The 16,292-nt window shown below is 36.3% G+C and overlaps 1 protein-coding gene across 1 annotated transcript; it reads right to left on the bottom strand.

The window, feature by feature from the left end:
* Positions 1-2,993: 2,993 nt before the first annotated feature.
* LOC149808474 (uncharacterized) lies at positions 2,994-5,661 on the bottom strand. The gene is made up of 2 exons (XM_089950712.1): positions 5,558-5,661; positions 2,994-3,569 (listed from the first exon to the last, which is right to left on the bottom strand). The coding sequence occupies exons 1-2, from the start codon at positions 5,607-5,609 to the stop codon at positions 3,226-3,228; spliced, it is 396 nt and encodes a 131-aa protein (XP_089806838.1). The 5' UTR covers positions 5,610-5,661; the 3' UTR covers positions 2,994-3,225.
* Between the last annotated feature and the right edge of the window lie 10,631 nt (positions 5,662-16,292).

Raw genomic sequence — 16,292 nt, 5'->3', positions numbered from 1 at the left:
AACAGAACACATCGACCTGAAAAACATTCGACAATACGAAGGCTTGATCAAGTTCAAAGTTTTGCCTCCCACGGACTTGTACCATCCCGTGTTACCTCACCATTCTCAAGGCAAACTGATGTTTACTTTGTGCCATACTTGTGCCGAAACGCGCAACCAAGATCAACCTTGCCAGCACACCCAGGAAGAACGCGCCTTGACGGGAACCTGGGTCAGCGTAGAATTGTTCAAAGCTCTGGACATGGGATATCAACTGTTAGAAGTGTACGAAATTTACCACTTTCCCAAGACAGAACAATACCACAAGGGTGACCCCACTCAGAAAGGCATTTTCGCAGACTACGTGGATGTCTTTTTGAAACTAAAGCAAGAAATCAGCGGCTATCTTTCCTGGTGTCGCACTCCCGAAGACCAAAATACATTCAAAGAGAAATACTGGGCACAAGAAGGCATTACTTTAGACCACATCGAGAAAAACGAAGGCAGGCGATCGTTTGCCAAAGTGATGTTAAATTGCTTGTGAGGTAAAATGGCACAACGTCCGTGTTTACCCAAGACGGAGTATTTGACAGAACCTTCCCGCTACTTCCAGATGATTCACGACAAAACCAAATTCATGAAACACGTGGACGTCGTTCGCGCGGATTTGATTTTAGTCAATTACGAAAAATATCTGAACTTTGTATAAGCCGACGAATTTGGAAATGTCATCATTGCGGCTTATGTGACAGCCCATGCTCGCTTAAAATTGTACGAAGCTTTAGAACTGTTAGGGGATCGTGTCCTGTACTTTGACACGGACAGTTGCATCTACATCGATCGACCGGGTCAGCAACACCCTAACATCGAAGGAGACCGTTTAGGAGCCTGGACAGACGAACACCCCGACGACAAGATTCTAATTTTCGCGAGTGGCGGTCCTAAAAATTACGGCTACCAATACCGGGACAAATAAGGAGAAGTGCACACGGAGTGCAAAGTGAAAGGACTAACTCTAAATTATCATACCAGTCGAGTGGTCAACTTTGGGGTACTGAAAGAAGCCTTGCAATCTGGAGAGGATGGAAACTTTAAAGTGACCATTCACCAACCGAACAAGATTGTACGTTTACCCACTCACCAAATCGTCAGTCGATCGCTGGAAAAAGTCTATCAAATCATGTACCAGAAGCGAGTGAGACTTCCCAATCACTTTACGTTGCCGTACGGTCACATTGATATTGGTCAGCATATAAAAAGGACAACTTCCAAGAACGACACTTCATTGCGAGGACAAGCGACGAGAAAGATGAATAACTCTACGCAGAAAAAAAAGAGAAGGAACAAACATCATTGACCTCTTTTACCACCATACCGTCATAGCAAAGTGCGTTCAAGAAGGGAAAAGATTCAATAGACCTAAAGGAGTATTTTAGCATCCAAATGACTCAGACAGCGACCTTGAGAAAATTTAGAACGACAATTTACACCTACACGGTGAAATTTAAAGACTTTGCGTCTGACGTTCCAGCCGAGGAAGTATCAGGTTTCATTACGGATCTACTTGTCTCACTGTTAGAGGAACTCAAATGTCATTGCCAAGTCAAAGATCGAGGTCGTTTGAGCCTATCTATGTATCACGACAGTTTGAACTGGCTTGTATGTCTCGAATTTAGCACACCTGCAGAAATAACTTCTTCCAAAGTTTTGAGGGCTATTGAATACGTGCAGTCGATGAGAGAAAAATTTGACATCACCGATGGAAAAGTGATTATTCATATGGCATATGTTGTACCTCCATGGGAAGAAGACGATGACTGCTCTTGATCTGCTTACCGATAAGTGTACCTAGCACGATGGACGTAACAGCAGATTTACGACTGAAAGGGAGTACGTGATGGGAAACATCTATGCTGGGACACAAGTGGTAGCTGACCAGATTTTAAACAACGTGTGTGACGGATAGAGAGAGAAACACGAACTTTCTCTTATTTGATTGTTTGTTACTTGTTTTATTTTAGCTTTTTCTTATAAACGAACATTTAATGTAAATTTGTTGCATATGAAGTGATTTCAGAAAGGAGTGAACGTTAATTTTAAACATTAGTTTACTAGAGTCAATAACTAAACAACTCGTAAATAGGTTTGTTTTATGTCCAAATGTTTATGTATTAAATGGATAGTGCTTAGACCAAAGCACAGGCCAGAGTGCCCATGTATATACTTGAATAAATGTTTTGAACCCATACAACAGACATTTCTTTTTAGAGTCTCTATTCTATCTGTGAGTCTTTCTTTAGAATATTTCTGTCCTCTTTTCTGTGTGTTTGGATGTGTATTTGTTTGTTTCTGTATGTCTATGTTTGTCCCTATCAACCCTTTGTCCCTACAAATACATTTCACCCTATAAAAGGTTTTGACCCTATAAACCTATGACGTCACCAATGTTTAATTCCCATTGATCCCCAGGTGACATTCCCATGTTCAATTCCCAATGACGCCAAAGTGCAAACCCCATATTTTAACGTTAAAGTCCCATTGACGCTAAAGCACCAGTCCTGTTCAATTTCCATGTTCAGTTCCCCTTGACGCTCTACAGTTCCATCCATGTTAAAATTCCCCATGTTAAATTCCCCTTGACGATAGAGTGCATGGACCGTTTTTGCATGGTAGGTCCATTGACGCTAGGGTGGCCCTATATACTACTTATATAATTTTATAGGTTGATTTTATGACCCGAAAACCAGATGTCACATTGATAGGTCTAATACGAAAATGACGGTGATGTATGTTAAGTTCAGTTCAAGACCACAGATCTTTACTAAATGTGGAGGTTATTGGGACCAATTAGTTATTGATCACCAGATTTAAATATACCCTACTAGTGCTTACCGATGTATCAAAATAAGTCCATGGACCTTTGTTGCACCATTCAAGGGACTCTTTTAGAATCCTTTATTAATTCAATTAGTTTACGTTTTATCTCGAAAATATATTTTACATTGAAGACGGCATAGAATTTAAAAGTTTATTGACATCAAACAAATATGCAATGTAAACGTACATAATTTACTATGGCAATATTCATTAGATACTTTTCTGTGAACTGTATAAAGAAATTTTGGTAATGAATTATTGCCAGGTTAATATAGTCATTTACATTTGCACGGCTTCGCTTAAGGGAAACGTGCCCAATAGGTGACACTGACCATTATGGCAGCCTTTCGGGAAGGTTTGCAATTCCATTTACTCCGCCTGTTCCTTCCCCCATTTTACAAGATCGTCTTTCTGTTCAGAACATCGGCACTCACATTCTGTATCATGGTAATAGGCGAAGTCTTCATCTACACAATGACCATAATCACCATCATCACCATCATCACCAACATCACCATCATCACCAACATCACCATCACAAAAGCTGCTCGGGCAGGTTATACGTGAGTTTCCTGGTTCAAAGCATGGACATCTACATCTCTTACCCTGGTATTCGGAAAAAGGCATTTCGTAGCCGCACGTTAAAACATCATTGCAGAAGTATTCAGGGCAATCCGAAATAGGGTCTTCGTTGCCATCAGGATATATTGAAACTGCAATTTATCAGAGAATGTACTGTTTAACATTTTAAAAAAAAAATCCGCTTTTGTACAATCAATTAAAATGAGGGATAATTATCTTATGATGTCATCAATATCAAATCATTTATTATCTCCGTTTCTCGTATTTCTTTAAATGCTCGGAAACATTCAATGTTTTGGTATGATTCCATCATATTCAATTTTTTAAATAATAATGATAATAATAATAATAATAATAATAATATAAGTAATTTACACCTTGCAAACGAGAATCGATTTACTAATTCACCAGCCAGGTTTTTGTGTCGCAAATTTCGATTTTTAAATACTCAATTATGTATAGTTCTAGAAAAAGGAGAACAATATATGTGTATTCTTGTGGTTTTGTATTTCTTGTGTCTCAGATATGGAATAGAATACATCTATGATAGAGAGAAAAATGAACTATTCCTTAAAGAGTATATAATGATACATTTCATGTGATCCTTAAGAACCTCAACTTGTCAAATACAACATGATTTTATAACGAAAAAATCACTTTCAATAATGTCATTTTATTTTGTAAAAGGAAATTTAATTTAAAACTAATTAGTTTCACTGCTGTCGCCATATGACGATGGACTAATTAAACGGTAAGTTATTTTCGAGCTTCCAAAAACTGATCATTTCTCCATAAACACACAACAATATATGTTTATTGCTTGATATATTCATTACGTAATAGTTTCATACGGCAATGAACAGTACATTCTATAATTTGCTAAGAATACAAAGTATAATAAGTCAATATTATGTGGTATAATGCTAATGTTTAGATGTCTCTCGACATCGCTGAGTGTATTACCTTTAATTAATATACGCATTTCTTAGATGTCTATAAACGTCGTTGTGTGTATTACCTTTTAATGAATATATGCATTTCCTAGATGTCTCTAGACGTCGTTTTGTGCATTACCTTTTAACGAATATATGCATTTCCTAGATGTCTCTAGACGTCGTTGTGTGTATTACCTTTTAATGACTATATGCATTTCCTAGACGTCTCTAGACGTCGTTGTGTGCATTACCTTTTAATGAATATATGCATTTCCTATATGTCTCTAGACTTCGTTGTGTGCATTCACTTTTAATGAATATATGCATTTCCTAGATGTCTCTAGACGTCGTTGTGTGTATTACCTTTTAATGAATATATGCATTTCCTAGATGTCTCTAGACGTCATTGTGTGTATTACCTTTTAATAAATATATGCATTTCCTAAACGAAGACATTTCATTCTTTTAAATGATAAGAATTACTGTTATATCTTTTCAACGTGTAAAGTTTGTTCGCTTTTCTTGATGTTTCTATGTACATTTGTACTTCATCTTGTCTAAAATCAAGTTAAAAATGACCTGACTAAAATGTATTTTGTAAACTACAAAATATGGCTAAACTTTTCTTTCTGAGGATTAAGTATTCAGATCATTCTTAATGGTAAACATGTTTACTTGAAATAGATTTAAAAATACAGTCTTGATTCTGACCTTATAGCCTTCTAGAATGGAAAATTCCATTAAGTTTAGAGCGTATATCCAGCAAACGGTGTCTTGTTTACCTAAGATTTATTCATCTTGCCTTCACATTGAGACATCATTACAGAAATAATTCAAAAGTAGTGAAACATATATATTCTCAAATGGACAGAATGACTGAACGAATTGAATCAGTACACAAGGAATTTGCACAGAAAGACTAATTCATGGTTAAAGGTTTAGGTGACGTCAAATACTGACATGAACCGGCAAAATGCAATATGTCTGGATGTAAACAATCTATTATAAGAAGAGCTTATCTGTTATACAACCATATTACTTTATAAAAAAACTTTCATACCAATGTCTATTTTCGCAGTTAGATAAATACACATACATTTGTTTCTAAGGGAATCCAAATTCACAGACAAACGTTTCACTATTATTATTAAAGAGTATGTTGCAAAACGAAGAAATTTCTTTACCAGATAGTATAGAATCCAGAATGCAAAGAGCCAACACTATTATGGTCTTCATAGTTTAGATATGCCTGGGTTATTTCTTCTAAGATCTGCCTATTGATGTGAAGATCGATGTATTTTGCTTCTTCTAGATTTTGGATGAACCTTTTATAGTCAGCATAAGAATGCATGTTTAAACACGAGGCAATTGTTTTGACGACGGCTCAAAAGTACAAAGGTTCATCATGTCAAAGATTTATTTGTTCCAAGAAAAGATTCGATAACGCAAAGGTTTTCTGGTGCGTAATCTCCTTAGTTAGAAAAGAGGTTTAATGGATATAAAGGTACATTAGTACGAACGAACGATTAATGAATTCAAAAACTATGAAACGAAAAAGATTGTTTGAACTACAACAACAACAGAACAGTACAACCATTACAATTTATAATCCTGGCGAAAAACACACATTAAATATACATAACATCTACTTTTATGTATGAGACTACAAACTTGCTAATTCAACATGTTACGGTTAGAATACCAAAGTTTGGGAGTGAATCTAACATCCCTTTGCTTATTTTCCATAATATTTTCAGTATTCTTTATGAGCTAGCCATTTGCTTGGCCAATTGTCAGATCTTGTTTTGAATTTCTCATTTTTAATGGACGTGAGGATAGTTCTGTTTGACTCTTCAATAGCACGTAACTCTTGTCACAATTGTAAAAAAAAATTATTTCGTTTGAAACTAGTATAAAGTGAAAGATTTTGATGTGATTTTAAAAATCCAAGTTACGATGAAACCGATTTGGATTAACAAATACAGAAAACTTCTCGGTAATAATTTATTTAACGACGTACTTAAAATTTCCCAGCAAAGTCATCAGGGAGAATTGTTCATTTCTTAAAAGAAAATCATGTGTGTCATCTAAATAGTTGAACAACTATACCAGTCGATGAGCAATGATTTCAAAAGCATACCAGACAGAAAAAATCCAGTACATTGCTGAAAGTCCAATAAAATATGTTTCTGCGAATATACCCGGTATAATCGTTGAATTACAAAAGGTAGCAGAAGCAGCTAAACTTGCGTCCAAAATATTTGCTCAAAACGAATGTGAAATACAATGGTTCCTTCTAGAGATAAAGAACAGGCCGTAGATCATGGACCAAGCAACAAGCATAGTTTATCATCTTTTAGAACCTACAGTTACCGTGAGGTTTCCATCATAAGAACCTGTAGGAACTAGTTCGCAATAAATGAAACAAGAATTGCTGCGTAATATATATATATATATATATATATATATATATATATATATATATATATATATATATATATATATATATATATATATATATATATGTATGTATATATATATATATATATCCTAAAAATGCTTGAATGAAATAATTAATCTTACAGAATACAATAGAAAAGAAATCAGAAACAAGATCGAATGTTAATATCAACTGCATTTCTAAAGTACTGAATGATGAGCATAAGGACTTGAAATAGGAACAGTGATAAATGTATATATTTAGAATAGCGGGATTGCCACAAGATCTTTCATAGGACATTTAAATAACGTATTTAATTGAACTTCATATTATGACTGGAGTTATTGTGAAAGTACATCGTTTGCACCCTATGCGAATGCCAGTGATAATTTAATAAATGGTTAGTTTTTGCACATCGTGATAATCTTGAGCTAGTTTTTGTACATATTGCCAATTTTGTAATGGGCTACGTCTGATAATGACCACTAAGGGACGAACTGGTGGTGTGCTAAGCTGATGTAATGTAGAATTACAAGACTTAACATTGGCAAACACTTGTATATGGGTAGTGTATATGTACATTGAAATTGAGAGGCAGACAGGGAATTATGCAAGAGGCTATTATTAGCCTCGTTACTTGCTGCATTCATGGGTCTTGTTGGAAGATCAAATGGAGTGAGCATGACCAGAACTCTACCTATGGGTTGACATTGACAGCTGAATTCAAAGAGCCTACTAAAAGTATATAATCTTACGTAACAGTGCATGATCATGTAGAGTACCGCGTGATCAGTCGCGTTTCTGGCTTTTCAAATATACAGGCAATGGATTTAGAATCTAGGCATAAAACTATTCTTACTGATTTGTGCTGGTCAGCCACCACCCCATTCACCACCCACTGATGCCTACATGTTGTGTTGTGCCCTTAGATTGTTCACGCCTTTAGTTTCAGTGCTTTCTCAAAGGGCTGTCATGGGCTAGGGTGCGGCACTTTACCCCAAACAGATACTCATATGCAATACTAATAACGTAAAGGTAATGATTGTTTAATACATTTATTTTACATTTTTAAACACACTATACAAAAGCCGGGATCAGCTCAGAATACACTTTAATGCTGGGATCAGCCTAGCACAAATTATAATTGATTTGGGATCAACCCAAAATACACTGTAATGCTTGGAGTATCCTGGTATAGAGTCACTTGACGATGGGATCAGCATATTTTAAATTTCTAAACAGGAAAGAATAATAATACTCTTCATGTTGGGATCAGTCTTGCTCTATTCCACTATTCTGGGATCAATCCAGAATATATTCTTATGCGGGGATCAGCCTAACATCGATTTAGTTCAGATGGAATCACCCCAGAATACACTTGAATGCTGGAATCAGCCTAGCACAGATTTTACTTGAGTTGGGATCAGCCTTGCACGATCTATGGAAGCTGGGATCAGCCCAGATTACACTATAAGGCTGGGATCAGCCTAGCACCGGTTCGGAGTCATAGTCTTGTTCAGAATCTACCCCATGAATAGCTCCCAAAGAGAGAGCCAGATATTTTTAAATCTTTTAAATCAGCTTTGATGTTATTTAATTTTTATTTTGATGTTGTAGGATATTTGGTAATATAGAATAGTGGCTTGTCTGAGAGAAAGTAAGATAGTGAGTAAGTGAGAATCACGTATATATCAGTGCAACCTGTAATTTCTTACAATGAATGTATTACATCTTTTCGTGTACAATTCATTATTTGGGTGTTTTTAAACTTAATAAAAGATATGTTGTGCGTATGACCTCATTATTTGTCAAATCGTTTGTGTACAACAAGAATTATATTTTGGAGACGACCATGTAATTGCGATATATTACAAACTAGACAATCACTTAGTATTAATCCTTAGTGTTTACAAAGTACTAAATAATGTTAAGGACTGTTGATGATACCAACTATGTAAAATATGTCAGCATGACATCCTAATTTAACCTTATTTAATATACTCCACTGTAATCAAGTACGATCTGAAGTAACTTGTTTGGCAACGTTAGACACGTAAATGTTTTGGAACTCGAAAGGATTTTGATTGATATTTAAGCTGATGTACACATTGCTGATCCTATTTGCTTGCGTGAACGTAGATAGCTTGATTAGATATTAAAGCACATATACCTATTCTTGTTCCAAATTCTTATTTATTTTTAATATCATTTAATTGTAGATTGTGTCAAACGTCTGCAACGACAGCTTGTTTTACAATCAGTAACTCTTCGTCCAACAATAACTGTTTTGCAGGTCATAGACAACATAAATGTCTAGTTAAAGATAATTACGTTAGAATGTTTTCATCAAGGTCTCCAGAATGGATCAACGGTGTAAAGAGAGCTATGAAGACATACTTCGCTGCCCAAATTCATGAGAATGACTGGAGAGGAATATATTTCATGTGTAGTGGATTTTGTACAAATGTTTTTGCAGATAAACCCAAGATATAACAATGTATTAAGTTTCAGCCATTTTTGAAGAAAGGAATACATCTTAAACAAACGCAAGATTTAATAAAAGTTTTATTGCTTGCTGAATAGGGAGTCAGATCCTTAGCCACAAATTGAACAAATACGTTTTCAGATTATTTCGTTTATTTTGGTGTATAGAGACATTTGCAAGTACTTCTGTTTTAGATAACGGCTTCCTTACGATATCTCATACTTGTCTATTTTGACATCTCAAAACCGAAAGGGTATCTTTGGACCAAACATGATAGTAAAGTTTTATCAGCATAATGTTCAAAGCATATTTGGACCAAACATGATAGTAAATTTTTATCAGCATAATGTACAAGGCATATTTGGACCAAACATGATAGTAAATTTTTATCAGCATAATGTACAAGGCATATTTGGACCAAACATGATAGTAAATTTTTATCAGCATAATGTACAAGCTGCACATCCATGCTGTCATCGAACTACCATAGCAGCCTGGAGGAAACACGTTTCAAACTCCTTGAAAACGTTGACTCGGTTATTGTCAGTCCTTCCAGTCCCATAGCTGAACAACTCTCTACTCTGTATTAATCACCAATGGACACCATGGTACCTAATTATTCATAATGCTAAATATAAAAGCGAGAGATTACTCAGAACTGTTCGAGACCTGTCATTTTCTTTGTATCTTAGGTTATTGTGTTACACATAAACCTATTTGTTTTAAGTAGTTAATTCTTACAAATTGGGCATTTATCAAATTGTTGTTTGTTGTCGTAGTTTGCAGTCTTTGACCAAACTAATGATCGTCCGATTAATGCCAGGATTCATGAAATTGTGAGACATATTGTCTGCACAGTGTCTGATTTGAAGACACGTCATTACCAGCAGACTTTCTAGACAAATACTGACCGAATACATAACATTTCTTACAAAACCTTGGTAGTTACGTAGTCAGCCAAGTGTACATTTCTGAAGTTGATTTTGTTCTATCCACATTAATTTTAACTGTGATAATTGCTGGTAAGATTCATACATGTCACACTGCATGTCCTATGGCCTCTGTTTATCAATGAATAACATATTAATTAGTATTTAATGAATTTTATGACATATTTTGTATGTTTTTTCATGCATTTAACATGGCTCTAAGGGTACCTGAATAATAAATGTGAATATCAAAGAGACAAACCAATAAGCCAATTAAATCGCTGTTTTCATGTTTCACGAGAATTCCAAATGTTTTACACAATGATATCAAATTTGTTTCTTCAAATATGTGACATGTATATAGCTCCACCTTTTGCTGAGGTTGCACCCATTAATTTGTCAATCCCAGTATGTTTAGTGATCACTGGAAATATGTATTGGCCAGAGGTGTTATCAGTATCATCGAGGTTTTGATCAAGTTAGTTCAGTTTATAGAATTTAGGTTCCTAATTTCCGCGCAATTGCAGAACATATTTTACTGAGATGCTTTGTATAACTTTCAATCCCGTATACAATAATTCTTTGTGAATTAAATATGTTATAATTTAATTTATGCAGTAGTTCAAGAGATGGTTAATTATTGGCACTTATTTCAGCATCATGGGGATAATTATTAGCATCTATTTCGACATAATGGAGTATTTACACGAGTTAAAAGGATAATTATTGACAACTGTTTTAGCATGATGGAGTATTTACATGGTTTCAAGATGTGGTTAATTATCGACTCCTGTTTTAGACTAAATTATTTTTTACACGAGTTAAAGAATGACTTATTAGTGACACCTGTTTCATCATAATGCAGTTTATACCTCAGAATAGCCTCCTATTCCGATTTTCTTTCTATAATTTGGATAATTGTTTCAATATATTTAACAATAGGGGAAAAACGGACAATATACTAATGTCTTCTTACAGCCAGTGTAGAAATCAATATTGTCATTTAAAGGACAAATATGGAGCATTTATTTAGATGTTTGAGATTACATATCCAAAAGCAAAAGAGTTGTTGTTTTGCTGACGTTTTTATGCATAGTTCAAAACGAGATACGCTCCCATAAGTTGCAACACAATTCATTGTTATAGCTAAGTGGAGTTCACGTTATAGGAGAATAAAGAACTCACTAAAATAAACTTAAATCCTAAGAGTCTGTAATATATTAGTAAATTTGCAGTAATCGTGCATAAAAGAAGTAAATGAAAACATTTAATGGAAATCACTCAGACCAGTCTAATATAAGCATAGTAATCACCTGTAATCCAATATAAGCATAGTAATCACCTGTAATCCATTATTTTGCATCCTACGCAAAGAAATCCACTCGCAAATCTAAAGCGAAATCTAATGCTGATAACAGTTGAACGCAATAGACGAATGTTAAAAGATTACAACTATTGTTGGTTGTATATGACCCACAAATATGGCATATTTTTTGCACAAGTATCACACTTACCAGATATAATATTTTGGCTTGGTCAATCACACCCATACACAAGTATCACACTTACCAGATATAACATTTTGGATTGGTCAATCACACCCATACACAAGTATCACACTTACAAGGTATACTATTTTGGATTGGTCAATCACACCCATACACAAATGTACATGATATGATCCACGCAGTCCATTTTACAAGGAAAGCATTTTCATTCTTGCTATCGCAATACAATCTAAATTTAATTAACGAACTTTAAATTGTGAATTTGCTACGAAGTCCAGTTCTATATCCACGAAATAAAGTGTACAGAAAGATCCACGAAATAAAGTGTCAACAGAAAGATCCACGAAATAAAGTGTCAACAGAAAGTCCTGCGTTTTATAATCTATAGGTGTTAGTATCAGTGAAAATGTAAATACTCAGTAACTTGTCTATACCTGTGTAGTGATTGTTACAAAACACACACACACACACACACACACACACACACACACACACACACACACAACCGGGGATATCTCTCCGGGTTCGGGGCCCGTAAGTATCCGTAAGGGGACCTGGGCCAAACAACAAGTTTTTAAGTTTATAAAAGAAAAATTTTGTTTGAACAGGAACTATATATACTGTATGCACAATTATTCATAAAGGATTCAAACCTTTTGAACTAAACATAATTAATGATGTAGTATATTTAAAATTGTTTCATCTCACGTACATGCAGCATAACAGTCAAGATCTGCAGTTAAGGTCTTTGATATTCCTTGCAGCCATCAATATTTAATTGAATTCATTTAAAATATACCATATAGGCAACCTGCCTGGTTGTGTTTATGTTAATGCTTGAGGTTCAGTAATGTGCTCTTGATTTGGTAGGTATAAAGACAGACGTTTTTATTATTTGAAACTGGTTTGATGTGTACATAGGTGGGTGTTTTTCTATATATCGTTGATTCATTGTTTAGCAAATATTTATATCAACAGTCAACAAGGAGTACAGCACGGTTATAACATCTAAACTTAAATAAACAAAAATGTTTCGGTTCTGTTTCTATGTCAAACAGAGTTTCCAATCTTTCTTCACTTTCGCTCTTTGTGTACTTCGTGTATATTTCAAAGGCATGACAGCTTCATGAATTGAAGACCATATTATGTCTCCTCCACTATACTTCTGTCATATTAACCAGTTATTTCAAGAAGTATAGCAAGCCATATATATATATATATATATATATATATATATATATATATATATATATATATATATATATATATATATATATATATACTTTTGTATATCAGAACAGAAATGAACATATGCTTAGCAAATCTAGTTACGTTTCTTAATCATTTTTATGATAACGGAAGCTCATTAGTCCCAGACTGTGTCTGTGAAAAATAAATATATCGCAAGTAAACGCAATACTTATTGCGAATAAACGTAACATTATTGCAAATAAACGCAATACTTTTGCAAATAAACGCAATACTTAATAATGGCTACTTCTTTTGACATTTGAGTACATTCAAACATACATTTTACGGCTTTTATAAATTTGTATTTTCCTTTGGATTCAGTTCTTCAGAGATAATTGGCTGTGGAAAAGAGGTTCATGCTCTGTTTCATGCCTGCTATCGTGATGTATGTTCTGAATTTAGACTTTGGTTTTGGTTTGAAACCGTCAGGTTGAATACCTTACCATCCAGAAGGCATCGGAGACCTACTCCCAAATCACGGTCCTTGAAAGTATCCATCAATATTGTAGAGAACATGAGGATAAAGAGAGTGGGGGCTAAGACGCATCTTTGTTTCACACCATTCGTAACTGCAAAGGGTTCGGAATAGTTACCCATGTTCTGAACTCAGGCGAGCATGTCATCATGAAAATGCCTCACCATTTCAATGAAAACGTCTGGACATCCAAATTTGGCAATGATCTTCCAAAGGCCTTCCCGAATGTCAGTATCGAATGCCTTAGTCAGGTCCACAAAGGTGATATATAGCTGGACATTTTGTTCAAGACATCAAGAAGAGCACTATAAAACTTCTTCATGTCGTTTCTGTCAGCCATGTGTCCTGCATCTCGCGCAGTTTCATTCGCACAGCTTTGCGGACTCTGCTGAAGGAATCTTTCTTATCAGCGGACTTGGGGTTGATGTTCTACGCACGATGGAGAAGACGTTTCTCCGCTAGCAGGCACTTTATTTCTTCAAAGTTCTCATCAAACCGGTCCTTGTGTTTTCGCGCAGTGACACCAGGGGTTTCAGATGCAGTAGAGAGTACACCAGATGCTTGAAGGCCACCATGTATTTCTTTACGTCGTTGGTATCAGCATCAGTGGTTTCCAGCTTGCCTTTCAGATTTTCAGACAGAGCTTGCTCAGTGTTTCAGACTATAAGCCTGGAGACGTTGAGTCGCTTTGGGACTTTAATTCCCTGGAAATCAATAGTCTGTGGTCTGTCCAGCAGTCAGAACCACACATGATCTTGGTCGCACGGACATACTGCCTGTCATTCCTACAGACTAAGATGTAGTCGATCACATGCTGATGCATAGACCGTTAGTGTATCCACATTGTTTTATTACGGTTAGGCAGGCGGAAGACGATGTTTGTGATAAGGAGATCATATGTGTCCGGACATCCTCAAGGACATATGTCAATTGCTGCTGCAGTTGCCAATACCAGGTTTACCAATAATTCCCTTCCACGAGATGTGATCCGCGCCAACTTTGTCGTTAAAATCACAACGAATGATCAACTTTTCTGTCCTTGGTACTGAAGCAGCCAGAGCTTCCAGATCCTGGTAGAATTTGTTTTTGGTTTCCTTCGAGTTGGTCATGGTTGGTGCATAAGCACTATTGAGTGTGGCTTGCATTTTTCCAGGTAAGGATAGCTTCAGCATTATAAGCCGGTCATTAATTCCCTTTGGTAAGATGGAGAGCTTATTCACCAAACTCGACTTGACAGCGAAACCAACTCCAGAATTACGAAGTTCGTCGGTGCCACGTCCACTCTAGAAAAACGTATAGCCAGCACAAACTTTAGTCAACAGTCCCTCGTCGGCCAAGCGAATTCCACTCAGGGCTGCTATCTCTACCTTGTAGCGAGTAAGTTCTCTTGCAATCAAGGCAGTTCTTCGCTCCGGTCTGTCAACCTCTGCACGATCAAATAGGTTCCGTATGTTCAACACACCAAGAGTGAGTGGAACCTTTTGGCTTTTCTTTGTGTTTCGACCACAATAATGGGATTCCCTCCAGCCGCAGTAAGCTGGTCTTGGTAGTAGAAACAGCCTTGTTTTAGGGCACCTTTTCTATCCCCTTCTTCAGGCTAAAGAGGTAAGCAGTGCTATCCTGAAGAGGTCTGTTTAGTCGCTCAGACGGCTGCCGACTTTCATTTCTGCTTCAGGTCGATGGAAGACGAATATATGACCCAAGCCTCCTGCATACAGGTCTGCAACTACGGCTGCCAGTGCATCCACACCTGCCGCGTCACAGCTCGCCCATTGCCGCAGGACTTGGACACGGTGATGACATAAATAACTAGAGCGTAAGTTGATTAGACTGAGTGAGATTTGCACTGCGTCAGCCTCACTCCCTCGTCAAGCTACACTTTGTCCATTGGTAAGACATAGTCAGAACGACTGGAATGGAGACTGGATGCAGTGGATGACCAAAGCGTCCTACGTGTCTTGCCTTGCTCGTAGCGATCCATGTCGTTTTGCTGATTCCGCCTTCCTGCCCGTTGACCAGCTGCTGGTTCCTCCGCGCAGTCCGCCGGGCCCAGTCTTCACATGCAATGGGTGACAAGCCCTAATCTCGCCGGGGATTTAAGACCCGTCGCTTACCTTCAACCTGGCTTAGCCCGCCAGCCGAAGCCGTTGCCCGTAGTGTGTCCGCTGATCATGCTACAGGTTCATGGAGCCATAGATGAGAGTTGAGCGCCAAGTGGGGACCAAAGGTAGACTAGCTATCCCCAAAAGAGTATGACTGCTACCTCCACCAGGAGGTATCAGCCCTCCATGAGCACCCCTTACACCACGCAGTGTAATAACAGTGTAATAATCTAAAAAAAGGCACATGATCTAAATAAAGAATGAACTCAGGACCAGGCGAAGATTTATTTTATATCTTTATGGCAAATGTCATTAACACAAACGAAGAACCGAAGCTTACAAGGCATAATTATTACAGATGATGAACTCTATTTCCATATCAATATTTCGATATTTTTAAAATAAATTTTCGTCCCTTAAGATTGGATTTGTGTCACCATCAAAAATGCAGACAAACTGTAAAAGTAACAATGAGACTGCAGATAGACTTCCTTAAACACGAACAAAAATATAATATTTCTTACCAAATTGGCAAAGAATAAATATATAAATAAAAAAGGATATGAACCGGCACTTTTTGGATCACTATGAAGCAAACTGAAAAAGTATAAGTGTACACTGAACTAATACGTGTCTCGTCATCATAAATTCCAATAAACATTAAAAGTAAGAATGAAAATCCCTATTTGTTCATGTATAATACTTTATGTATTAAGGCCACTATAACAT

This window comes from Sinohyriopsis cumingii, chromosome 1 (genome assembly GCF_028554795.1).
Source record: "Sinohyriopsis cumingii isolate HCF-2022 chromosome 1, ASM2855479v2, whole genome shotgun sequence".
In the NCBI taxonomy this organism is placed as follows: Eukaryota; Metazoa; Mollusca; class Bivalvia; order Unionida; family Unionidae; genus Sinohyriopsis; species Sinohyriopsis cumingii.
Note: the sequence above shows the minus strand (reverse complement) of the source record. Positions and strands in the feature narration are given on the sequence as shown.